The sequence below is a fragment of the Temnothorax nylanderi genome, unplaced genomic scaffold (assembly GCF_030848795.1).
Source record: "Temnothorax nylanderi isolate EJ_2023f unplaced genomic scaffold, tnyl_v1.0 TNYL_tig0003_pilon, whole genome shotgun sequence".
Classification (NCBI taxonomy): Eukaryota; Metazoa; Arthropoda; class Insecta; order Hymenoptera; family Formicidae; genus Temnothorax; species Temnothorax nylanderi.
In genome coordinates, this window is record NW_027249065.1 from 1808271 (window position 1) to 1835877 (window position 27607).

At 34.2% G+C, this 27607-nt stretch overlaps 1 protein-coding gene across 1 annotated transcript; it reads left to right on the top strand.

The window, feature by feature from the left end:
- Positions 1-2746: 2746 nt before the first annotated feature.
- Positions 2747-27607, top strand: LOC139771310 (neuropeptides capa receptor-like). Its single transcript, XM_071703993.1, has 6 exons — positions 2747-3428; positions 12568-12658; positions 13546-13745; positions 21634-21876; positions 24431-24773; positions 25094-27607. Exons 1-6 carry the CDS (start codon positions 3152-3154, stop codon positions 25338-25340), a joined length of 1401 nt encoding a protein of 466 aa, XP_071560094.1. The 5' UTR covers positions 2747-3151; the 3' UTR covers positions 25341-27607.

The following is a 27607-nucleotide window of genomic DNA, read 5'->3' on the forward strand; positions in this document are numbered from 1 at the left end:
TTTAGCACGCGTGCATGATTGTCACAATAAATGAAACGTTTTAGTTGAAAGTCGAACTTCTACTAACATAAGAAAAACAAACGTCGACGACTTAAGTCGTCAATAAACAGCAATTAGTTTAACTGAAATGTTATCTGGTAAACTCGATATATTGGTGGCGATCATAGCGCAGAAAGATGTGCCCTGGCTCTAATGAGCCGAATATCCGAGTTCAAATCCGACCAAAAATCGTCGGTTCTTATTTGATCGCCACCTCTCGGAAGGGTTAATGACAATCCACCGAGAGTGTAATATCATCCTTCAGGTTCGGGCGCTAGGGCAAAATTATTGTTATGAAACCAGAAGGCAGGCTTCGGATTTGATGAAGGCCGAACTTCAAAAAGCCATCAATCTTGAGCTGTAGAGCTATTGAAGAAAAAGAGAAATTCGATAAATTTCTCGAAAAAAAAAGGTAACTTCTTCGCTGATGACAAAGTTAGTCTCCACGCTCTGACAAACCATTTAACGGAAAAATGATAACAAAACTAAACTGATGAAGAAGAGTCATGTACTATTTCGCAAAATTCGCAATAGTTGTTGATGAGCGAATGAGCGCACACTGCAAATCCAAGTGTGTTATTTTTGCACGCACACGGAGAGAATTTTCTCTTAAAATTTACCCTGAAATCATGGTAGTGTGGGACAACATGTACCACCAAGAATTTTATGCGAGCTATTCTGATTAATATCCACCATAATAAAAATTATTAATATCTATTACATTAAAATATAAAATGTATTTGATTAATTTTACTAAAATATATCTAGGAAATTTCAATAATTTTTCAAAATTTACCAATCTGCTTGGTAATTTTTATCACGTTGTTTGTAAAATGTCTTTTGTATATTTTAAAAATGCCTTGGTCGCCAAGTTGTCCCAAGTTTGAAATGAATTTAAGGGTAAAATATAACAAAAAATTCTCTCCGTGCATAAATGTCTAAAAATGATACATTTGATAGGTACTAAAGTTCTTTTTATATATTTCTTGCGTTAAATTACGTCGTTTAACACGTTTATTCGTATTAAATTACAAGTTAATACGTTCAATCGTGTTAAATGACATGATTTAAGGTGAATGTACCAATGCCTGGACAGTCAGTGGACACCTATGTCTGGACACCTTTATCATTTTAGTCCTTAAATAAGTATAACGCGAATTAAAATCAAAGATAAAAATATTTTTCTTGTATTTTGAAACTTTAATTATAATATTCAAACGTTAATTCGCTATACTTATTTAAGGACTAATATGATAAAGGTGTCCAGACATAGGTACGTGTCCACTGTAAAAAGCGCTTCAGCTAAAATAACACTTTTGGACTTGCAGTGTTGTTGAAAGTTAAAACGTCCATTATCTGCGAAATCACTTTGATAATGAACGCCGCGCAACGTAATATACGATTACAGAATTCGTGTGAGTAATACTTGATAAATTATACCTAAACCGTATCGAAATTGCGAATATAATTTTTACAGATAGAGAAGTAAACCAGTAATAATATATATGTAGTAACAACACACACACACACACACACACACACATGTATATGGCAAGTTGTTTTCACGCGTTAAAATAAAGGCAATAATACAGGTGAAAAACAACACGGTGAAATGAATAATATGACAAATGAACGAAACGTGCAGCGGAGCGGTTTTAAACAATCTGTAAATAAAGCGAAGCAACAAGGAAAGCAGAAGTTTGCTGTACAAAATGAGAAACGTTTATGGAACAATAGAGCCAATTCGATTACATTGACCAGACATTTTGCCACAATCGCTGCCAATTAAAAGAATTATATATTATATGATATAAAATTATACCCCGCATTATTAAAACCTTTCACTCTCTTTTCGGTTCTATGTGGAATAGAAAGTATTATCAATTATTACATCTTTTCTCCGAGATGATAAACGAAATAATTTATTGCAATAATTTATTGCTGCTACTAAGAATCAAAGCATGAGCTTTAAGTGTGTATAATAAATAGAATTAATAAGTACATAAGATCTGCGGGCGAAGAAGTGACACGATCAAACTGCCTTTAATATCTTTGGAAAACGCGGAGATATATTAAATCAGAAATTCAGTGAATTTTATGCCAAATATGGACTAAAAAGAAATCCACGTTGAGTTGAGAAATCTACGGAATTTTCCTTTTCTAAAATCCATTTGGCAGTCTCGAATCATTTTTGCTCGCACAAACATCGCGTGACAAGTTCTAAAGAACGTTCAACGCGATTTCAAATAGGATTTCCAGGAAAGTTCGTAAGAATTGATATAATCGTTCTATTTAACATGTTAAATGAATATCGCTAACGCCTCGATTTTCCGATTTAATTTTCCGATAAATAAAGTTTTATGTACAGAAAATTGCACATTTTCAACTCATAGGACTACTTCTCGATTTTACTGACAGTAACAGAGCACCGTATATAAAATCCTTCGGATAAATCGACCGTGTGATTAAACTAAACCTTTCGATATCACCTAACCCAAATCGCTTCCAAGATATCGCTACATCGTTTAGTACAATATGCGTCGAATATCTGGAATATTTTGCACGCGGCGATCAGCGGGATTCTATTGGACGGGTGGCGCAGCGTGCTCTCTCGAGGGGGTTGAAGTTAAGGGTTGGATGCGTGGTGGATGGGCGCGTGGTCCGATAGCGAAGACCGGAGCGCTCCGCGGTCGTCACTTGTTCACGGTCTGTCGAGTGGAGCACTTTTCACCCCGTTATACATATTTCTCGCGCGTATCGTGGCTATTATCCCCCCGGAAAAAAACACGAGCCCATTCTCGAAAATATCTATGAAACCGAGCGATCGAAATCGATCGATCAGTGACCGTCATTTTTGAGCAATGAGTCAGTTACGAGCGACTCGCTTGCGCGATGTTCGATTTAACGTGTTGAGAATCAAGAGAACGATCGACTACGTTAAGTTTCTGTGCATTGCTTGATTGGAATTTTAATGTAGCGCGGAATCATGGCTGTCAAGAGAAGAAGAAACGAGCCTCCTTATCCAGGATAGGAAGGGCGGACATTCCTATTCGATCGGTGATACTACTGACTGGGGAAAAGCGATCGATCGGGCTGAAGAAACGCGCAAAGTATGGAATTTTCGGACCGATATGTCGTGAAGATCGACAACATCACGGAATTGATGAACCTGAACGAGTCCGAGTACTTGCAGTCGATCTTGGGACCGAAACACCTGCCGTTGAAGCTCGTGTTGCCGATCACCTTCGTCTACGTCGCGATCTTCGTCACCGGCGTGTTCGGAAACGTGGTCACCTGCATCGTCATCAGGCGAAATCCCGTCATGCAAACCGCCACCAATTACTATCTGTTCAATCTAGCAATATCCGACCTGCTTCTCTTGATTCTCGGTGAGTCCAGGCTTCCTGTCAATTATCTTCTCTTTTCAACTGCGAATTTCAACTCCAATTCTAAATCGAAGTACGCAATTCCTGAGATTCTTCCATTCTTTATGCTTTTACGGACTGTGATAGTACGCATATTATGCAATATATCTTATTATTTAATTATTTTAATTCATAAATTTGGGAAAATGTATAAATATATAAATGTAATATTTCATAATTTGGGAAAATATATAAATGTGATATTTGTTGCACAATAAATATATTTATAACGTCAATATAACTGTTTAATAAATTATTGTTAGATTTCGGAAATCAATTTCGAATTAAAAGACAGATTTAATAAATTTTTATATCGCTTATAAAATTATAGTATTACAATAAAATTTATTTTATTTTTATATTTTCAACATACGAGTTAAAATATTTAAAGTTTCAGTCATGTTTCATTTAAAAGTTATAATTGTATAATTAAAATTTTAACGCATTCTGGAATGTGTGAAACATTAAAGTGAAATTTTATTACAGTTTATTAAGTTGGAATATATATGTATATATTATATACATTATAATTCGTTACTTCTGTAACTATTAATTTCTTTATTTGCGCACCACGTACCGCGCCTAACTTGTATTCACCGTTTATTAATTTGTTATTAAAGTGAAAATTGTACAATATTAATTTTGCTAATAAAGAGTAAATGTCACTTAAGGTTTAGCAAATAATTACCGAGTTATAAAAATATTTCTCACACATTTTCCTCATAACACACTATCATGTTCTCTGACTTAATTTTCTAACCGCAATCAATTATTAAATTGCATAATATGAGTTAACTAATACAGTACACATTACATAAATTATATTATGAGTTAATTAATACGATACGAGCTATTTACATAAATTATAAGATATAAAAAAATCTCTTTTTTGTTTAAAATCGGCAAAATAATACAAGTTATTTGTTTGGGTAGTTAAATTATACAGAAAATGAAATTTTAATTATTTAGCACAACATTTTCTTACTTTTTACTGCTATTTAAAGTGCGTAAATTTGTGTAAATTATTTACTCAGATTTTAATAACTGCTTTCGGAAAATTGCTTTCTTCCCTGAAATTAGTGCATCTTGTAATCAGTTAAATTTTAGTACGAGTTATTTTCTCGGGTTACAGAAATTTCTCTCTCTGCTTGTTGAAAATTTTCTCCTCCCGGCATAGTTCTAAGTTGTTCAGTGCGCTCGAATTCGTCGGAAGATCACCACTTCGCCCTGCGTCTGATTTATCTCGTCTCGTTCTACTTGACACCGTGCGCGCAGCTAGAATAATATCGGCGGAAGTGTGACTCGCTTGGTATTTCGATCCGATATGCAGTTATAAACCAGTCTAAGCTCTAAAGTTTTCCTATCTGAGTTTTCCTATTGCGCGTCTGTTCCGCGCCCGCCGAAGTTTTCGCTGCAGAAGTTGCGTGGCGTTAGTAATTCGGCTTTACGTTTTATTAATCGCATTCTACAGCCATTTCCTAATTAGTTGGCTATAAGCTTCACACCCAGAGCGTAATAATTATTTGCCCATCCAATTAGCAGTAATCGTATTAAGTATTTATACTACGGGCTTTCGCAATAACGGCTAACAATAAAAGTGCAGAGAAAAACGCGTACGTGTACGTAAATTGTTAATGACCATAATGGTTTACTTTATACCGCGACCCGTTGAAAATTTAGAATCGTCAGCTTTTGTTTATCGTTTGATCGAGATTATTATACGCGCTTTTGATCGAGATTATTATACGCGTAATGAGTGCGCTTTAGCCGGCGACGATTAATTTAATCAGCTATTGATATTGTCGCGATCAAAACGTCGCACCTTGGGGCGGCTGAAGAATAGGCACATATGTCGCTGCACTCTGAAACAAAGTTACTGTAACCTAACTATTGTATTGTCTCTTCGCGCAGGCGATAATCATCGTAATGAATCTCACCACATATGCGATAATAAAGGTATACACAGCACCGTGTCCTATTCATTACGTGTTAATTACACGATTGAGGGTTATGTGCCAAGGATTAATTTCGATATTTTCATCATATGGTATCGCGGAACAGCGTAAAATTTTAACGCGTCGCCTTTTATCTTCAATATTTTTGCATCGATTAATAGAGGTATGCACTAATAAAATACATTAAATACATTATAATTACAAAATACACTAATTTAAATCAAATATAATCCGAGATTTAAACAATTCTATGGTAATTTTTAAAAGTTTAAACGTGATGTATTTGGCTTCATGATGTTTTCTTCATTTCAATTTCGTTAACTTCCCTTTCCGGTGTTATATATATTTTTTTCGGATTCAATATGCTTTCTTCGAGCGAGAAGGCTATCTGTCACTCGCATTCCGACGATGAACGTGGCGAACTGCAGGAATTTATCGCGAATGTCCGTCAAACGATCGCCATTAGGGGACCAATAATCGTATTTCTTTATTATCTCTTCGTAGAAATCTCTCGCAAAAGGAATATTTCCCTCGCGTGTATTTAAAGAGAAGAATGCATACGACAGACGATCCCAGACGTCGACGTTAATCGACAGCTCTTCCTTCACTCGGTGAATAAATCGCGCTCGCAATTTTCGAAATGCCTCCGTTTTCCCTCTGATATTTTCCCAACGCGCGCTGTCTTGAACAGTTTATCTGTCAGAATTACGAGCGTCATCTGCCAGTGATTAATAAACAATCCGGATATTGATTTGCACGGTATCGATCCTTGATGAATAAATAATCATAATCCCCCTCATAAATATAAAGTAAATATTCATTAGAGAAAATATCATTTTCATCCTAACCACAATCATTGATCTTTGAAATCAACGCGAATGCAAGAATATTCTCGCTTTAATGCTGTGTACAAAACAATGCTGTGTACGCTTTGTTCTCTATTTCCATTTTTTCTGACTACTTAACTAAATGCCTGTGTCGTGCCATCGTATTAATATTTGTTTAGAATAAAAAATGGAAGCCTCATCTTTATAAAGATAATGTAAAAATATGATACAAAAATGATGTGAAAAACATCTTCTGATATTATAGAACAATTTGTACTAAAAAATGGAAGCCTCATCTTTATAAAGATAATGTAAAAATATGATACAAAAATGATGTGAAAAACATCTTCTGATATTATAGAACAATTTGTGCTAAAAAATGGAAGCCTCATCTTTATAAAGATAATGTAAAAATATGATACAAAAATGATGTGAAAAACATCTTTCTGATATTATAGAACAATTTGTATACTCAACGCAGAATGAATACGTAGAAATAATAGCATCAAATTATTTTCTCCGGTTTCTGATCGCTATTGGTAGTGTAATGTTTCTGTTCCCTTTGCAACGTGATCCGATACTTTTGCTTCATGAACTCGGACATATAGTACTTTCCAATAAACGGATCCTATGTCTGTCAGATATATAAAAGTGATTAACGATCAGGCATCCACATATTGCGGAACAATTATTTCACGCTACATGGATTTTTCACGAAAATACTGTTTGGTCGATTTTATTTCCCTCCTGCAAATCCAATTTTTGAATACGCGATAAACGACCTTTCCAGAGATTTCACTTTATAAATTCCGGAGTTACAAATATTCTTTAGGGATTAACAATGAGCGGAGATTCTACCAATCAGATTTAAAAGATTAATTAACCAAAGACGAAGATAAACGAACATGCGAGCTCGTCGCTTAATGAATATTCCAGTGCAATGAATAATATTATTGTCGACTTCCCGAGGCTTAAAAATAGGCATATCGAACGATTCTTTTTTTAACGTAACAATCAACGTCGATATTTTCGCCTCGTAATTAACAATGGCGTAACGTCCCGTCCGTCAGCAATAAAATACGATAAAATACTCGCAGAAATAATCACAAACTTTGAAATGAAAGTCACGTTAGTCACGCAACCGATATTGAGCTCGAATGCAGCGCGTCCTTCGTTTTTTCCCATTCTTTCCGAGCGCCGAGTATTCCATCCCGATAGATAGCGGCTACTCGAAGTTTCAAACACTGTCCGCCCTTACTGCAATCGGCATATCTCGTGACTGTTTGGCCTTATTTGATATGCCACTTGATTTCGTACTTTACGAATTTCGGAAATGAGAGCTTGAAGCTAGTGAACATTTTCACGCAATATAGATATCCCGAATCGAGTGAAAATCGAGCAGAAGATTATTTTAACATTTTTTGCGGTCGTAATAATATATTTTCTTTTTGACTGGCACTCTCTAAATCTGAATCAGTGAATAGTACTGCTGAATCAGTGACTATTCACTGATTCAGATTTAGAGAGCATAAAACTCAATACACTAAGAAAAAAATTTTCTGTATTTTTGCAAATATTAGTTTGCATACTGTGACTCCATTTACTAAAATTAACTAAAATAAAAACAATTTTCCTTTTTATTAGTATATTTTTTCTCAGTGAATACACATGTACAGTGAGTTCATTTTTGCTTCTCACTGTACTTATAAAAAGAAAAATTTTTCTTCATTTTAGTAAATGGAGCCACAGTTGTATGCAAACTAATATTTACTAGAATGCAGAAAATTTTTTTCTCGGTGTATTTTTCTCCTTAAAATATCTTTTCTCTTGGAAGCGTAGAAAAGACTCATACACATATAATGTAGCAGGATAATTAAAATTTTATATTGAGCGCACAAGAATACTGCAGTTTATAATCCTCACAATTTGCTTAATGAATAAAGTTGCGAAATTCTTTTAATAATTCTTCGGTGATTGCAGAGTTAGAGTGACATCTTCAGATAAGCTCGCGCTATATCGCGAGGATTAAGAATCTGGTCATCCTTACAATCCGCGTAGATCAGTGCGCCTCGGAAACTAGTACCGCGAAAGTCGCTTTTCGCAGCGAGGAAAGGCGGCAAATGAAAAATAACGTCTTGGAAAGGTATCGTTTCTCATCTGAATGCAAGAAGCTCGCCTGTACAGACACATATGTGTTCCGAATACCTATATATGGTCTAGCGATAATCCGTTTCTCACGACGTGACTCTAGGTAGAGACTGATGTCTGAACTTACAGGATGTCTCACAGATTATCCGCGTATGCTTTCCTGACAAGAGATATAATACTTTCCAGTTGATTTACTGAAGCTTGATTCATAAAAATCATTCTATTTTCAGCAGCTCTTAACTTTTAAGAACCAGAAGAACTCTGCGTTTCGATATATTGATATATATCTCTGGCTAAAAGGATCTTCGTGTAGAATCCGGATATATACGTATTACGCCGTACATATTGCGTTTCGACGTTCTCTTTCATTGATCACATATCAGATTGCCAGGAAAATACGGGAACTCCGTATCTTAAAAAACTTCAATTTTACGGCGAAACGTCGATTTCGCGCGGATCTCTATAACATTATATTGCATCTTACGTAATAAAAGAATACTTAGAATTAAAGAAATTAATTGGAAATTTAATTAAACGGTGAAAAAAAAGATATTCATCTTGAGCGTACGGAAACGCACAAGCACAATGAACGAGTCTACAGATTGTTTTATTGTTTCTTTCTCAACATTTCTCCAAAGCAATAAAAAGAATGCAAAGAGGAATTGACGAGCAACGAGTTTTTATTAGATTTACATGGAAAGTTTCAAATTCGCCTGAAAAGTTTCAAGTTTATGTGGAGAGTTGTGTTGTTCATATAATTGAGCCTTGAGCTCTCAATTGTGAACTTTAAACTTCTCAAACACGAATCTTCCGATATCGTCATTATAATGATGGGCTAATAAGGGCCCGTCATTGAGCCTAGTGAAAGCCAATGTCTATGCGAGAACACGTTCTATCACGTGATTTGAGGATTCGTCACGTACTCGATATTAACTGCGAGTTAATGGATTTTGTCGATCTCCGAAGTCGGATAAAATGGGCAACTCCGTGCGGTGTGGCTAATGCAATTCCGCCGGGCCTTCGATTAATTACGATTTACAACTTCGCATCGGCGTTCGATTGCGCGCACAAGTATCCAAAGTGATTGAACGAAACCCGATAAAACCAACGCCCCCGTAAACAATATGCATCAATGCTTTATTAAGTTTTTTATCCGCGCGTTGTTGTGCTTTATTTTTCGGCACGTATATATATAAAGTAAAGGTAAAGTGGAGCAAGGTAAACTAAATGCAAAATCCTTAATGAAAAATAAAGAGAGCGGTGCGCAAGTAAATATACCGGAAATGCATGGTAAATATACCGGAATGCAGAAGAAGGCTTCCAAATAGTTTGAAGATTTGTTTTTTTAAATTTATTTAGTTAAAAAGTAAAAATTTTAGCGCGATATTATTGAACTAAAAATTTCCAGAATTTTAAATTTAAAAAAGTTTCCGATATTCTAGAATATAATTGCAGAATCTTTTGATATTGTGATTTGTGTAATTTGCTTTATACGATATCTAACACTATATTAAGAAAAATACATTTAATAAAAGATAAAAATCTTTCGTAATATTCTGGATGAAGACCATCAATTGTGAAAATTGCGGCGCGAATATTGATATATGTGTATTAGAAACTTTGGACAAATCTCAATATCCAAATCCCATAATCCGAATACGAAATATATACGGGAATATATTGGGATTTGTCCAAAGTTTTAGTGGCACGGCATTAATGCCGCCACGAAAAGCTAAAACTTTCACCATTGAATTGTGTAATTTTACGACGCCAGATGCGTTTTAGTGATACCCGATACCAAGTATTGGGATAAATCGTTAAATAAAACGTCGCCTTTACGCTGTCTCTTGCATTATTTATAAACATGTTTTACATATCTTTGGAATCCATAAATAGCATATCGAAAACGTGGATATCAACGCGCAAAACAAATAAAAAACGGAGCTATCAGCGTCAGGCGATGTGCATATTAAATAGGCATTACTTCATGATATTGTCAGTTCACCGCCGGATATTGTCAGTTCCCTCTCGTATGATCAGCGCAAAGATTTATTTTTTCGCCATAAAGGCGAAGCTTGTCAAATAAGCGGTAGATTATCGTCTGCGATAATCTTTTTGCTATATATATTAATTTGTCATATCAGATCGTTGTACAGGAATGTTGGTTTTATATCAACACTTTTCCGACGTGATCTCCAGGGGACCAGAATACAAGCGTTATAGGCTGTCTTTTTCGGGGACTATTAAAAATAGATATACAATAAATTCTTTTTTGACGTTTTAAAATTTACCTGTATCTTTTATAGAATAAATGGAATACTATCTGCCATGAAGATTTCTCGTCTTTTTTTAATAGAACCATGTATTTTTTATATAAATCGATTCTCTTTGTTACTTTGCAAAAATATTTAGATCCTGCAGAAATAATCGAAAATTGACATTTTACAATATATATATTTCATACTTTACTGTAACATATATAAAATATCTTATGCAATATTCATTTTTTAATAATTATACGTTAATACTTTTTTATATAAAATAATAAAGAATTATAGTCTCATACTTATTAATAAAGAATTAGTTTTTAAAATTGTTTCAACAAAACTTTATCGATTAACTAAATTGTAAGAACTAAAGATCTAAAGGTATAAAACGCCAACTTTAATAGATCCTCATCTTCTTCATAAGATAACGATTCACTTTTATCACATCATTTTCTTTTCTTCCTTAAGAGGTTACAAGACTCTGACAGAAGTAAAAGTTAGAAAAAATTCGAGGAGTTCATAAAAAGTTGTAAATTAACAGAAGTACGAGCTTTTTACGATTCCCCAAATTTTTCCTCATTTTTACTCCTGTCAGAGTCCTGTAACAAACACCCTTAATTAAGATTTATATTTTCGACTAATCCCATGACAGTATACTGGACAGTAAAATAATAAAATAGTATTATTTACTGTAACTTGCAAGTTACAAACATTTCGCAAAAATTGGAGCATATTTTTGCGAAGTGTGAAAGAATTGTTACATTTTAACATAATGTAAGGGAAACAAAAACAATGCGAGAGAAAATATTTACTTTCATTTTAAATCCAACATATTTTGCATATGCAACAACCGGATATAATAAACGATGCGAATCAGTACTACGTTCCATGGTTGGCAAACCGACTTCTTCTTCTTCTTTGTAAAAAAAAATATAAGAAGAATTTAGCATATGCGTCCCGCGCGGGAAATAAATAACGCGTAGCGAGTCATGAAGTAATTTGCGGTGACAGGTAATTGCAATGCGGCATCACCGCTTGTAAACACAATTAATACCAGAATCTCGTTCAGTTGTTATCAACGCAAGAGAAAAAATAATGTAGCTCAAGGCTCTTCTCTGTCATGTGGAATATCACTTTTTTAATTAGTTTTTTATTATAACTAAAAATAATGTATGTGCCAATGCTCGACTTTGAATTATGCATACACACGCAATGATCATTATACATCTGCTATAAAATAGATTTAATTATTAGAGAACTCCCGAAAAGAAAGTTTCGAAAGTTTCTTTTATACTTATATAAAGAAAGTAAAGTTTCTCAAACTCTAAATTTCAACAGCAAAAATTGATTTATAGAAAATTCACCGGAGCGCAAATTGTAACGCGAGTTGTACTCGCTGCTTTGTAATTAGTGATTGGTCGCGAGAGGCTCTCTGCATAAATTATATGACAATTGAATCTCTGTTTCGCCCTGTTTCTGTGTCTTTTCGTTTACGCGTGTTCGTTACGATTCGTACAATTATACCTGTGCTAGCTTTTAACAAAGAATCTAATATTACTCTGAAGATTTGCTTTTATGTCGCTTGATACTTTTCTATTTACAAATTGCGGACGTTTCACGTTCCTTGTATATCAATAAAGGTAATTAATAATCCCAGAGAAAAGTGTGTAAAGTAACGTTTATAGATTTTTGCGAGCAATAATTTGGACTTTTTGTAGTTTTTTTTTTTTTTAAGTATCGCCTTGCAAAAGAGTGGTATGGGGATAACAGATAATTATAATCACAACGTAATACACGTATACACCACACAATCCCCTTTTCAATGCCAATCTTTTTTTCCAATCCATATTTACGGACTCATACATACATATGATACAATAATCGACAATATTTACTTTGCTTTCAGGACTGCCCAATGAGTTAAGCGTGTTTTGGCAACAATATCCGTGGACATTTGGAGTGGGTCTGTGCAAAATACGAGCGTACGTTTCAGAAACGTAAGTTTCAGACAATAAAAAACTAACGAAAGAAAAAATAAGAAGAACAGAGAGGCAAACTTAACAGCTTAATTGCAAACTCTATATTAGAATTTCTAACGCAATGCAGCTGATAATTTATACTTTATTATAATAAGAAGAACAGCAAAGAAAAAAAATATTTTGATAAAACTAAGCAACAAGTGCGTAGATAAATTTTGCTAACTTTTCTACAAAATAAATTGTATTCCAAAATAAATGTCAGATAATTGAGCTTAGAAATAGAGAGGATGCAAGAGGAGGATGCACAAAGTATATAACTGTACAATAAATTAGCTCACTACACGGAGTCTTAAAGGTATTAGTAAGTACGTATAGTTGCCCGAAACATGTTTATCCTGCATTTAGATTGCATATGAGATCTCCCATGCAATAACCTTAAGAAATACATGAATAATACTGAAACTAATAAGATCTTGCAACATTTATGTACATACAAAACATAAACTTGTTTTGAAATAATCTTCCCTCTTAGGAAGCTCGTTACACATCTCTCTTGTTGCAGATATATTTTTACTAGAAGAAACTGCATAAATATGTATCAATAAAATTTAGAAATATCTTACGATTTGCGTTCAAGACTATAGTTTCAAGTTTTTTAATTATACGTTTTAAAATTTAATTAAAAATTTAATTATACATTTTAAAATTTAAATTAAGAAATGTTTTAATTATAAGAAAATTGTGAAATATCCAAAAATTTAGATAAAAGTGAGAAGAGTAGAGCTATATATTGAAGAATATATTTAAAGTCCGATGTTAATAACATGTTTCTTAATAATACTAATTTTTTTCGTGTGAATAGGTGTCCGTGTAACGACACTATAAAATTATGTGTTCTTTTTAAGGTCATCTTACGTGTCGGTCTTAACGATAGTGGTGTTCTCGTTGGAGAGGTACCTAGCTATATGCCACCCCCTGCATTTGTACTCGATGAGCGGACTGAAACGACCTATACGATTTATCTTGGGTGCCTGGCTGCTAGCTCTCATCTTCGCCCTACCCTTCGCCGCTTACACCACCGTCAATTACATCGAGTATCCGCCAAGTGAGTATCTCTTGTGTTAATAACTTAGCTACTCATATTCGGTCGAGTGCTCAGTGATATGAGTGCCGTAGATAAAAGTTCTATATTTTTCACGAGAACTATAACACAAGAATAATATCACCGATTACGAGATAAGAAAAAAGAAAATTACGAACCCCAGAAATTTGTAATATAGGTATGTACATATAGTTTTTACTACTTCTATTTATAATTTTAAGTAAGTACTTTACAAAATATGAAAAGCACTCGCAAGATTTGTAGTCTATAAAATTATAAATAGAATTCTGTCTTTAATTTTCATAAATTGTAAATCATCTAAAGTGGATTAAAGATGATCTGATCAAACACCTGAACGGCTTGGGTACCTCAGGTTGTCAAACCTGAGCTCACAAATGTGAGCCCTTGAGAGAGAATTAAATATTAAATTAGATGGGTACAGAATAATATTGGAATTCTGCTCTAATCTTCCTTTTGATCTTCTTTCTTTAATTGCCTCTTGTTCCCCTCCGTTTTAGATCTTCTTCCCGCTTTCCTGACTTCTTTTTCTTTGTTCCCTTTTCTACAGTTCCTTTTAATTAAGCTTACCTCGCCAAGCCTCCTTTCATCTATATCTCTCCTGTTCCCTTTTTTCCCCTCATCTTTTTTTTTCTTAATTCACTCACTTTGTTCGATTTTCTTCGTTAACTTTTCCTTTCATCCTCCTAAATTTCTGCATTCTAATTTTATAATTTACCATTTGCAATCCGCCTTCTCTAATTCTTTGAATCTTCTTCATTCGCAACCTCCATTCGATCTTCCTTTAATTCACTTATTTCTTATCCCTCTGTAATCTTTTCATTCTGCTTGATCTTCGTTCTTTATTTCATCTTTCCTTACTTATTTCTCCTTCCATTATTATTTCTTATTCTATTCTTACTTTCTATTCTATTTTTACTTTCTCTTCAAGAAAATCTGCCATTTTTAGCCTTGTGAAAATAGGCCGAGTCAAAAATAATATGTTAACCGCATAGGGATCATTGAGGAAGAGAACTGAATAGATGCACGAACGTAGCGAGTTTGCGTTCTACGTGTAATTATTGCTGGTCTATTTGCTCACCGTGAGTACACTTGTGGACTATCGACGAGTAAACTCACTTAAAGCAAACGCTCGTTCAATTATCTCTGCGACGAATTTTTCATCGGTTCTCTGATTTCAATGATCGTAGACACAAGAAAATAATTAACCGAAGGAAAATAATTAACCGAAAGTGACTTCTTTTTTATATAAAAAAAATCTAAACGAGTCGCGTAAAAAATTAATTTACGAAGAGAGATTATAAGAAATATATCTAAAACATTTCGGAAGAATTAAAATAAATAAATAGAAATTAAATCTATATATCGCTCATTTAAATAATAATAAAACAATATATTAAGACGACACCATCGAGCTATCTCTCAATTTAAATAATCAATATCTGAACTAATTCTGCGCGGTTATGAGATTCGCTGTATTATTACAAATAATTACTAAAGTTATCACGGAGCTCCATAATTAAAAAACAAAATAATTAAAATCGATACCGCGTATGGTAGAGAGAGAGAGAGAGAGAGAGTTAGATAGAATCCATTAATTTCCTTTGACAAAGAAAAAGGAAAGATTAATTAAAAGTAAAACTAGATTACAAAAATTTTATGACAAACCCAATAATCTGCATTAAAAAGACAATAAAAAGTAGCAATAGAAGCAAAAGGTTAGAACGTTTTCTTTAAAATTTATGAGCATTTATTTCAATCTCGGAACACAATGTTCCGTCGGAATTGTTTTGATCGCGAGTAGACATTGAATGTTATATCACGGAAATAGCTGTTTCCAAATTGCAACATGTGGTGATGTAAAACACCTCTGTGGTCGCGTGAATATGTCAAATGGACCGTGTCGCCACAGATTTTCGGGGTAAATCAACAGTAAATCAATCTCTAGCCTTGATCGCAACATTACGCGACCATTTCGAGATCTACTCAACGTACGTAAATTGCAAAGAGCTAAATTTAAAAGAAAACCGATAAGAAATTATTTCACGAAGATACGAGCTTTTTAGTCTCAAAATTAGAGATTGCTTTTAAACTTTTCTGTTCGGCGTATCTATATCTATATAATTATATTTAAATGCATTGTTTAATTCGTAGTGTAAAATTTTAACCAATGGTGTAAAATTATACTTAATTTGAATCATTTGTCGTCACTGCTTCTACTCAAAACATGCCATTAATTTAACTAAGCCGATGGAGTTAAAATAATACTGTTTTGTGTTAAAACAACAAATTTTTACACACTTGGTAGTCAAAAATAACAAAAATATTTTATTCAAGGTAGTAGTTTAAATTTAGTGGTTTAAATAACAAAGTTATTTTATTCAAGGTAGTGGTTTAAATTTCATCCTTTAATATATATTTTTTTAATTAATTCCTATTAATTTCTGTTCCGCGTATCTATCTATTTAATTGTACTTAAGGACGTTCTCCGGTCCTTATACTAGAGAAAATCGATTTTCTTTAGATTTTCTTGAAACTGTGAATATACGTTAATTTAGGTGTGCTTTATGCGTGGTATAAATTTCAGTACCTCTTCCGGTATAAAAAATCAAGATACTGAGCCTCAAAGTTTCAATTTTTACCAAAAAAAATTTTTTAATTTATTTTTTTTTATTTTGGCATTTTTTCCTTATAGAACTCGACGAGAGGAGCAACTTTGGTCCTTTTGACCAACCTCGTATCTCTTACCGTTTGGCCTGGAAAACCTTTTCATTAGTAAAAGTTGAAACTTTGAGGCTCAGTATCTTTATTTTTTATACCGGAAGAGGTACTGAAATTTATACCACGCATAAAGCACACCTAAATTAACGTATATTCACAGTTTCAAGAAAATCTAAAGAAATTCGATTTTCTCTAGTATAAGGACCGGAGAACGTCCTTAAATAAGTTTAAATTAATTTCTATTAGTTTAATTTATTTGTTGGGTTAAAACATTGTGAAGTTCTTATGTATATTTTTTGCCAATTATTGTCGATTTAAATATATTATTTTTGGTTTAATTTATTTGTAAGTTTTATCAAAGGCATCTACACAAGTTAACGAAATTCCTTGCAGATATCAGATATAAAATGTATCGAGAAAAAATTCCTTCCTATTTCGCACTTGACGTTCGGTTGCATTTACCCAGAGAGTACAAGCAAATCGAAAGAGAAAATTGAGATAGATTCTTAATTTTCATAAAAGCTCTTAGGCGCATCATATGCCGCGACGTGATAATAATAACGCGTTCGGATATTCAATGAGAAACCAGCGACGCTCATCACGATGATATACTGAGCGCAATTATATCGCACAAAGAGGGGCTTTTCACGGTGCTCATCAACGTTTATTATCACGAACAACCGATGAAAATCGCGATTATCAACTGCGTCAGATCGCACAAGAAACTTATTATCCGGCAGTGCGAAGAATAATATAAATTTAGCGGCATCAAGAAACACGTATTTCTCATGTTAATGCAATAAATTTTGTAATCATGTCATTTTCGTGATTATATAATATTTTTATCATAGGATTATCAATAAAACAAATAATTATATATATGACTCTGTTTTAATGTACAATTCGGCAATCGCGGACTTAATGCTGTGCTACAAAAAAAAAAGAAAGTGACGATAATGTTAAAAATATATGTCTTCGTATATTTTACTCTAACATTTTTTACGCAAAATGGGTAAAAAATGAATTACGCCAAATCGTACGACAAATGAAATAGTACCTACCCTTATAATGATAGCGGTGTTCGTCAAGTGCAAACGCGCATTATACATCTGTATAGAATTTAATTTTCATCGCAAACTTCACTAATTTGCTAAAATCTTAAATCTTAAATCATCTTAAAGTCTAGGGATTTATAATCTTTATAATACTAACAGTACTAACATTAGGTATAACAATGCACCTAATGTGCATCGTTAAGATTATAAATCGCTGTAATTGTTCAGCGTCCATGTTAATGTCACGTTTTATATTTCATGTAACTGGATAACAGATAGTGAAAAGCCCATTTTAGACAATAATTCGCAACAGATTTCATAATGGAGTTTTATTCATAATTTTATATGTGTATTTTTTAATATATGTGTGCAATTTAATTTTATATATGTAGTACATTGTATATTTTAATATTCTTCAATATTAAATTTATATATATATATATATAAACAAAAATCCCCTGACTGACTGATTGACTCATCAACGCCCAGCCCAAACCTCTAAACCTAGAAACATGAAACTCGGGGAGTATATTCCTTTTATGACGTAAGCACCCATTAAGAAGGGATTTTTAGAAATTCGACTCCTAACAGGGTAAAAAGGGGTAAAATGTGTTTTCACATATTTTTCGACGGGCAACGCTGGACAGCTCAAGCTAGTATTACATATAAATCACCTAAAGCGAGATTTAGTGTGAATTCTTTCAGACTAAAATATAACCTTGAAATTACATACAAATCAATTGCCATTATATTTTATTATTTGCATAGGTTATGTTATAGAAGGAAAAATATATATACTGTAAAGATTATATACTGCAAATATATAGTGCAAAGATTAGATAAATTATTTCATGTATAACAGTGATCGATTCTTTATATTCTTTATATTATAAAAATTGAAGAATTTTTTTAAATTAAATCAAAATATTCCGTATGTACGAGTACATAAATTAATAATTTTTAATTATGTAGTACTTCAATTATTTAAAAAAAAACTACAGTACAATTTACAATAAATTTATAATTCATATACCTTTTTTCTTCCTTACACGATATGGTCATGAAAATAACAAGGCAACTTCAGAATGCTTCTGACATTGTGGTTTCTCGGGCTCCTGTATTTTTGAATATTTTAGAGAAGTTTCGGAACATAGTCTTACTTTATAAACGTCTCAGTTTCCAAGAAGATATGTGCTAGACATGTTCCTCTTTGAAATGTTAAAATACTTTCCGTATAATCGATATATGTATCAGCATACTTTCAATATAAGCATAAATTTTTTACGCTTTGAACTTTTATGTCAAAATAAATATCTCGTCATTATAACGCTAATATTTTATCAAATTTATTTTTAATATATAAAACATTTAAAAATAATATTTTAATATCGAGCATTTAAATTAACTGATATGCAAATAATTTTTTATATTCTATATACAAAAAATACAGTTTACACTCATTCGTGCGTTTTCTATTAAATAAATTGTGCAGAATATACTTTAACACAGTGAGATATTTCTTGTTTATTTTCTAACTTAAACTCACAATTAGACAAATTGAATAAAAATTCTGAATATTGCTTTCTTGCATTCTCTTATGTAAAGTTTAACTCTAAAAGAAAGAGAGAAAAAAAAAAGACTATAAGAGAACCCAATTCGATATATCAATATATTCTTTATTTATTGTAATTTTATTTTATCTTTATTTGCATTTTTAATTTCACGATTTTATTTTTTAAAGCGATAAAATTTAATCAATTACGGTACATTTAAGTAGTAAAATTTTCTAAATATTATATTATTAATATCATTAATATATCATGGTATTCTCAATTGCATTTTTTTTTAAACTCCTGTTTGTACCTATATAAAGGATCCAGGTTTCGATTACACTTAATTAGAATTGTACGTATATTAATAACAATCGAAATACAGATCGCGCGGCATTTTGCACGGCACTCCCGACATCAAATGCGATATGCATTCTTGCGAAAATATTACCAATAAATACGAAACACTACCAATAAATAGTTCGCGCAGGACGGTTCTTCATTATTTAAATATTCCGAACTGGCAATTCGTGTATTACTCTGCACTCTCATCCGGGAATGATAACTGATAAACCGCATTTTAATCGACCGAAGAAGTTAGTGAGCAATGCGACGTTTCGCAAGAGTCATTAATAAAGGAATAATTGCCGGCAATAAATATGCCAATAAAATGATATACAACTCTCATTTCCTATTGCTTCGATTCCGACGTAAAATGAGTAAAGTAAGCTCGTAAAATAACCGCGTCAATAAATATCTGTCGCATACAAATCGTAATAATTAATCAATCAATCGTGCAAATTGTATCGTTCGTAAAGAATAATCCTGTTTTGAGAAATGATAATGTAAATTGCACGGAGCGGCACGCGCCACTGCCGGCTTACTTGAGTGTCGGAAAGGAAATACGACCCGGTACGCAACAATAACAAACCCCAGGGCTACACGCCCACCGATCTGCTGGTGAATGGCCTGGGGAAGGAGGGGGAGGATTTGTCGCTACGAAATATTTAAATTTACAAAATAATTTCAACATATGTATTCTGTCCCACGCAATTTAACCTATTTTCGATAAAAGGATTATCCTCTCTCTCTCACGTTTATTCAAAACAATATCATCTATTCTATTTGATCGAGATAGTATTTAATTCTTTATGCAAATTAACCTATTATTATATAACTTTATGCCAGTGTATTGTATTTATATTAAAACAAAGCTATTTTAAAACTGTTTAAAAATACTTGTAATATTATGAATTATTCTTGTAATTTTTTCATTTAATATAGGACGTAAAAATAAACGCACGATATTGCTCGTTAATTATACGCAACGCATAATCTCGCGAAATACACGAAATTATCGATGAACGATTGATATATTGCATATAATTTATATCGTTATTCAAATTATCCCGGCGATTCGTATATTACTTCAAACCCTCAAAATCCGAAAATGATAATGGACAATTTATGTTTAAAACTCGAATCGCGCGATATAAAATAGATCATATAAATAATATTAATATTTGCATAATTAACTATTTGCTTAATAAATTGAAACTTGCGTAATAATGTTAAAAGATCCTTCTTCAATTTTTTAAATGTTTTCATGTTACGTAACACGTAAAATTATAAGTAGAATTATATTCTCAGTTTTGACACGATCGACTGAAACGATTTTTATATGCAAAACGGAGTAAGATACAATTAATTTTTTCATTGAATATATATGTATAGAGTAAAATAATTAAAACTTTGGTTTCTCCGGAATAATTGGAGCATTTTTTCAAATTTTTGTACTATTGATCTAAAAATATTTGAATTTAATTTAAATCGATATTTACAAATCAATTATTTATATATTTTATGAATTTGTTTGCAAGAACAACTTTTTCTATCTCCGTGATCATAAAACATGCAAATTATTATTTCAAACATTGTATACTTAACAAAACCCCAATTCAAATATTTAAATCCGTTTTACACATCGCACAGATAAGTGGTTATACAATCGCAAATTAATTAGAACATATTATAATGCTTCTGTACTGATATGATTTAAAGCTTTTAATCCGACAATTGCAATATGTAGCTGACAGATTATAACGAAATTCCATTTGCAAGAGAATTTGTATTTCAGATTATTGGATATTAATAAAACCAGCATATTCCCTAAAATTCGAATTAAAAGCTTTTTAACAATTTATGGCTGTCTGTGACAGATTTTTATCATTCGTGTAACTGCAATGAACTTTATAAAAAAAACCCAAGTCACAGGTTTTAATTGCCAGCGGTTATATGCTATAAATTTTTCATTTAAGATACGATTCCGATACCATTCCGAAAATTAGAACTTTTTGGTTTCACGGAAAAAATAAATCCTGACTTAATATTGCCAAGTGGCAATTAATTATTAACATTATCAGTATGAAAAGTTTAATAAAGTCCCCCGCCCTTTGTCGGGTTTATATCATCTATAAAGATAGAATACCGGAGATAATGAGATGGAAGTTCAGAAGAGGGACGTGTGTTGTCCGCATCTGTTTGCAGGATCCGGTCGTCATTCCGAGGAGTCGGCAATGTGTGCCATGTTGCTGCCTAACATGCCAAAGTTCCCGCTTTACGAGCTCAGCTGCCTCATATTCTTCCTCGTGCCGATGTTGTCCATAGCGGTGCTTTACGTGAGGATGGGCCTCCGAATACAAAGCAACGGTCTCGGGCAGAGCATCGAGGGCTCCGTTCACGGAGAGACGAGGCAGGCTCAATCACGAAAAGCCATCATCCGAATGCTCAGTAAATTTCCGTCTTTTCCGGAACATCAAAATACCTCACTCTCCGCACAGAGAAAACACACACACACACACACACACACACACACATACACATAGAACTGGCGCGACACGCCACATCGAATTTATCGCGCCGCGACAACGCCGCGTTTTATTTCGATCGCATTTCTTTTACACCCCCGAGGCCGTCAGACATAATTTCGTATGTTTTATAAATCACACGCGATGGAATTTTATATCACTGTCGATCTCCGTCACGACGGTATTCGTTTATTAGAAGGCACGAAGTCGAAGAATCGACTAACTCGACGCGCAACGAACGTAAGTTGTGTTTCTAAAGTAATATAATGCTGCAAAAGATATCGCGTGTATATTTCTGATCGACATATAATATCGACAATATCGTTTTAAAGTTGAAAGCAACTGCGCGTGAAATGTATGGGAATTTTATTCGAGCAAAACGAGAAAGATAAAAATAGTACGTAAGAGTTGCAATTTTTCTTCCTTTACATAAATCTTGTCCAAGCCCCTGTATCAGCGTGCTTTAATATTTTTGACGTACGATAAATTGCGAGGGGTCATATTGCGAGTGCCATTTTCGAGAGCAGTTATTACGGAGGTGTCAAAATTCCTGAAATTCCATACGATAATCGCACGGTTTTCGTATTCGCTCGCATGTTTCATGACGGCGAATGAAGTTCTGTAACACATTGAGGACGTAATATCGCGATAGTTCCCAACGCGGTAAGCTGCGTCATTAGCCCGAAGTGGGCTTATTCTCACATCAACCTCATGACAAGATATCTAACGAAAGAAACTTTTATCCTCCGTCATAATCCCGCTTTTTACTTTTTTACTTTTTTTATGAAGCATTTGCGCGCCGCCACTCGGCTCTGCAGTCGATGCAATCTAAAATTAACTTAAAGTTTATGGGCAATTATATCAGTGAAAGATTTATCCCACGTCGTTAGAAAAAGTGATGTTTGCATAACGCGAGTAGTTCCTTGATTTAGTTTCTCAGAGATACGGCGTATATAACAACGTGGAATTTTTAATATTATTCCTCGTCGTGAATCGGGAGAAAAATGTTACTCTTGAAAAATAGTCCTTTAAAAAGAAATGAAAGTACTGCCGATCGCGGTGTATAACATAAGAAGGAATTCTTTCACATTTCTGATATCCTCAATTTCTCATTGAATATTTCAGGGAAAAAGTTCATGTCAGAAGAATAAATTTAAATGTTAAAATATGGAATTTCTGCGGCAAATACTTACTTTTGGCAAATTTTACTTACTTCCAACCATTATTACAAGTAATAAATGTTTTATTTGATTTGAAAATGTATTATTTAAATTATATTTAAGTAATTCAAATTAAGTGGGATTTAATTGCTTAATAATTATTTTCCTAGTTTTATTACTCCCGGAAGAACGTTTTCTTCTTTTGCGCAAGCATCGCCCGTGCATCATCAACATCATTGTGATGTTGATGTCATTCTTTTATGTCGCGCTTGTAAACAGCTATGTAAAGTACTCCTGCGAAGATAAGAAAGAGTCGTTTGCAGCATCTATTAATTATCGAGCTGCGATTTCCTATTTCCATGGCCACAAAGATACCGTAGTTCAGTTATAATCTAACAAGAAGTAAGGTTGTATGGTTGTATTATATCGACGCAAAGTCGCCGATTCACGGTAGCGGAATATCGCTCGTAGAGCATTCAAGCGCGAGGATATAATAAATTATGGGCAATACCTGAATAGCCTGTCGCACGATATGGTAAAAGTATCGTTTAAATTTCCACCAACGTCTGTATTCCGTCGTTCCCATGACATTCTCAGTATCGCTTCGCATAAATTCTCTTATTTGATAGACAGTTTTCAATCACTGTTACGCACTTTTTATTCTAAACAATTTGGAATACTCGATGGTAATAAATATTGAATTCTTTCCATATCTTGTGTGTCTATAAATGTCTCGCTACGTCAAAGAACAGGAGCAGAGAGCATATCTTTTTTTATCACGTGAATACATTTCCATAATCGATATAAGGTAGCAATAAAGCGACATTTCCATGCTCTCTAAATCTGAATCAATGAATAGTCACTGATTCAGATTTAGAGAGTGTCTGCATTTTATGGCCAGGTATCACGGAATGGAGTAAAAATTGGTGAATTTAATTAGAGATGACACGTTTTTATGTTCTCAGAATACTTTTAGATTCGCGAAAAATTCTTCTTATGGATAAAGATTTCGGCAAATCAAAATGTTTCCAGGCGCTGTTATCTTGTCATTTCTTTTCATGAATTTTATTTAATTAAACAAAAATCCTCCTTTAGCAAATATTTGATTTAAGATTTTATTAATGGATTATTTAATCAGTTTCGGTCGGGAATTAAATTTGTTTTTAACAAATCAAAGTTACGCGGGGCGCTTCAAGTTTTATATCATTTTCGATAATCCCTCCTGCGTGACGCTCTTCGCTCTCTCTCTGTCTAATCCTCGAAATGGTGACAATGATATACGGCTACGTGAAAGATACCGATGGCTTCATTCCACAGGTGCGGTCGTGATAACATTTTTTATCTGCTGGGCGCCCTTTCACGCTCAACGCTTAATGTACGTGTATCAGGTGTCGGCCTTCAACGACATTAACGAATGGCTATATCCGCTGGGCGGTTGCCTGTACTACTTCAGCACCACCGTGAACCCGATTCTGTACAACGTGATGAGCGCCAAGTACAGGTTGGCGTTCAAGAGAACGCTGTACTGCACGCCGACGAGTCCCATCATCACGAGGGACGATCTCAGTAGTATGAGAGATACCACGGTGTGCAGATGCGGATCCAGAAGAGGGTCCCAGTTGGTTCGCGTGAGAAGTGTACACTACCAACGTAGCATCAAGTAAGCACATCCACCTTAATTTGCCCTCCCTTGTCAATCTTATCAGTATCAAGATTATTCGCTTGTCAAAAAGTACGCCTGAATTTTCCATAATTTTTTCTGAAATTTTTCAGAACATTTTCAATATAGTTTCGAGATATGAACATTACATTTACTAACAGTTACGTTTAAATTCTTGTAACTCTTGTTACTTATCATTTCAAGGCTCAATCTTCTCAGCAATTGCTCCTTGTTGCCAACGTTAAACAATCCCGGAATTGGGATTATTTATCAATTCGCTATTATACAATTAAAATAAATGCAATTTCTTTTATTTTCAGATGCAACGTGTCGCATTCAAGCGCGATGCTTCGTTCGCCGATAAGATTACGTTACGACGACGAGGACGATGACGTGAGCCACTGCGACGCGGAAAGGATGCCGTGCGACTTCCTCAGTCCCGACACGCAGCCACAAGATATGAGGAGATCCTCCTTCGCAGCGAGTAACGGTAGGACCAAATATCGATCGAACGAAGAAACGCGAGACGGCATCTCACCGATCGTGGCGAACGAGACGTGCATCTGATTTCCGGTTTATTCCGGAGATAAAAGGAAGAAATGCTGCGGCGCGAGGATCATAAGGACCATTTGCATCCTTGACAAGAAGCTATCGTGCCGTTTCCGCGTACGCGACGAAACTGATGTGGCTGCTGTGCATTATCCTGCGTTGAAGAACAACTTCCCGCAGGCAGACGTGTCGCGATATCCTGTCCGAGGGGAGTGTTCGTAGTCAGGACGAAGAGTCGAGTTTTGTGGAAAATTGCATTTAAATAACTGAAATAAACGAAATCGTGAAGTGCTCGTGACAAAAAATCAAACCAAGAAAGTTTGGCAATATTAATATGTTAAATATTAATTTACTACAATGTCGAACGTTACAATCGCCAGTGAATATTTCGCGAAATATTAATCGCATTCCGCGCGTAATCAAATTAATTAATTAATTAATACAAGGCACATTTCATACGTAAATTCGCGCTAACAAAAAAAATATATGAATGACAAAATCAAGTTACAAGACGAAATCTAATGTATGTAATTCCAAGTACAGAAGACCGAAAGCGATGTAAAGAAAAATATATCGCTAGATATTTCGGAGTTTATGTAATAATAATTGACATATAATCAACCATAACAGAGATTCATAAATTAACATATAGCCTTACAATCTTAATGTATAATTTATAATTCAACAAAGTATTAACAAGATCATGCACATTTTCGGACACATTTCTAATTCTAATAATTTTTCAATAATTACTTTATCAATTATTTTATCAATAGCTTCAAGAAAATATCGTAACTCTAATCAATGTAAAATATATTTATTTAACATTTTATATTTATGATAAAAAAACTTTTACAAGTAAAATAATTTTCTTGAAAAAAAGATTTTTTTAAATCATATTATCTCTTTCTACATTTAATGAGATTCTCTACAATTGTGTATCGAGCAGCGTATTTTAATCTATCAAAATCATTATTTCTCATCTTATAACTCTATTTTATCATTCATAAAATTTCTTTGCGAGATAATTGAAAATTCTATCGACGCTTTGCCTGTGCGGTCATTCGACAATTATTCGATGTGCAAGTGTGAAAGAGCTAACAGTGAACGGAAAGGGGATGATGTCTAAAAAGACAAAACGACACGAGCGATGCGTCAATGAAGAGCTATCTACTTTTACATCATTCAAAGGAATCGCGTGGAGACCTCAATATATCGCGCGGGAAAATAAACGCTCGATAATGAGATGCGAAAAGGGAAGAGCGGCGGAATTTCTCTCGGAAATCCTCGATTCTCTGTCGATGAGGGAATAGACAGATATTTATCGGATCTTCGACATATCCTGCCAACGGGACTTACGGGACAGATAGGACACGCGTCTCGGGCAACTTCTGTGGACTCGATCAACAGCGCGTTTGATAAGCGCCTTTCGTATGTGTAATGTAACGCTAAAGGGAGACCGCGTCTCGAATTGAATGAAGCTCTCACAGGTTAATCAGACGGGAAGTCTCGCGACTGAGGTGTGGTTTCCGAAAAAAAAGCTCGTGTCTCAGAAAAAAAGAGCTCGTTCATCACCTTATACTCGGGAAGGATAAAAAATATCCATATGTGCGTACGAATGTGCGTGCTTGTGTGTGTGTCTGTGTGTGTGTGTGTGTGTACACGTACGGATAACGTATGCAGAAAAGGGACTTCATAATGTATTCGTGCAGAAGATTGCTTGCGAGCGGGTAATCTTGAGGGAACGCCGGCAAAGGAATTACTTTTCGTGCCTCAGGTACAAAGTGAGCGATGTGCAATAAGGATTCAAATGCGGTCGAGCGGGCAAGAGATAACTGAACAGACAGAGAGAAAGGTAAAAAGAAATAAAACCAAAATCGGCAGTTCGTTCGTATCCGCGCGGCCGCTGCGGGAGGCTTCATTATGTGATCGAGGAATTTTCATTTCCAGAACCCGGGTGAAATAAACTGTCGCCGAGATGTATCGATTATCGAGACGAACGCTCATAAACCCGCGTACGGACGATCCGGGGTCCGGCCGCAAAATGTTTTTTAGCTCTCTCTCTCTCTCTCTTTCTCTCTCTCTCTTTGTCCGTGAGCGACAAACCCGGGATTTCGATTGAAAATTTTTACGTAAAAAAGTACCGCCGGTGCGGCGGCTCGCGAGCATGGATCAACGTTGCATCGACTTCGTTCGAGCGCGGGTACGCCCGATTTAATCGTCTGTACCTATATTATGAATGTAACGAGATGCATTGTGACAAATAAAACTTTGCTTTCTAGTAA

What these genes read in the sequence shown, in the direction of transcription:
- LOC139771310 (XM_071703993.1), top strand. Translation starts at nt 3,152, where the DNA reads ATGGAATTTTCGGACCGATATGTCGTGAAGATCGACAACATCACGGAA. An exon ending in CGAGCGTACGTTTCAGAAAC is followed by an intron (nt 12,659 to 13,545) that starts GTAAGTTTCAGA and finishes GTTCTTTTTAAG; the next exon opens with GTCATCTTACGTGTCGGTCT. An exon ending in TTACATCGAGTATCCGCCAA is followed by an intron (nt 13,746 to 21,633) that starts GTGAGTATCTCT and finishes ATCTGTTTGCAG; the next exon opens with GATCCGGTCGTCATTCCGAG.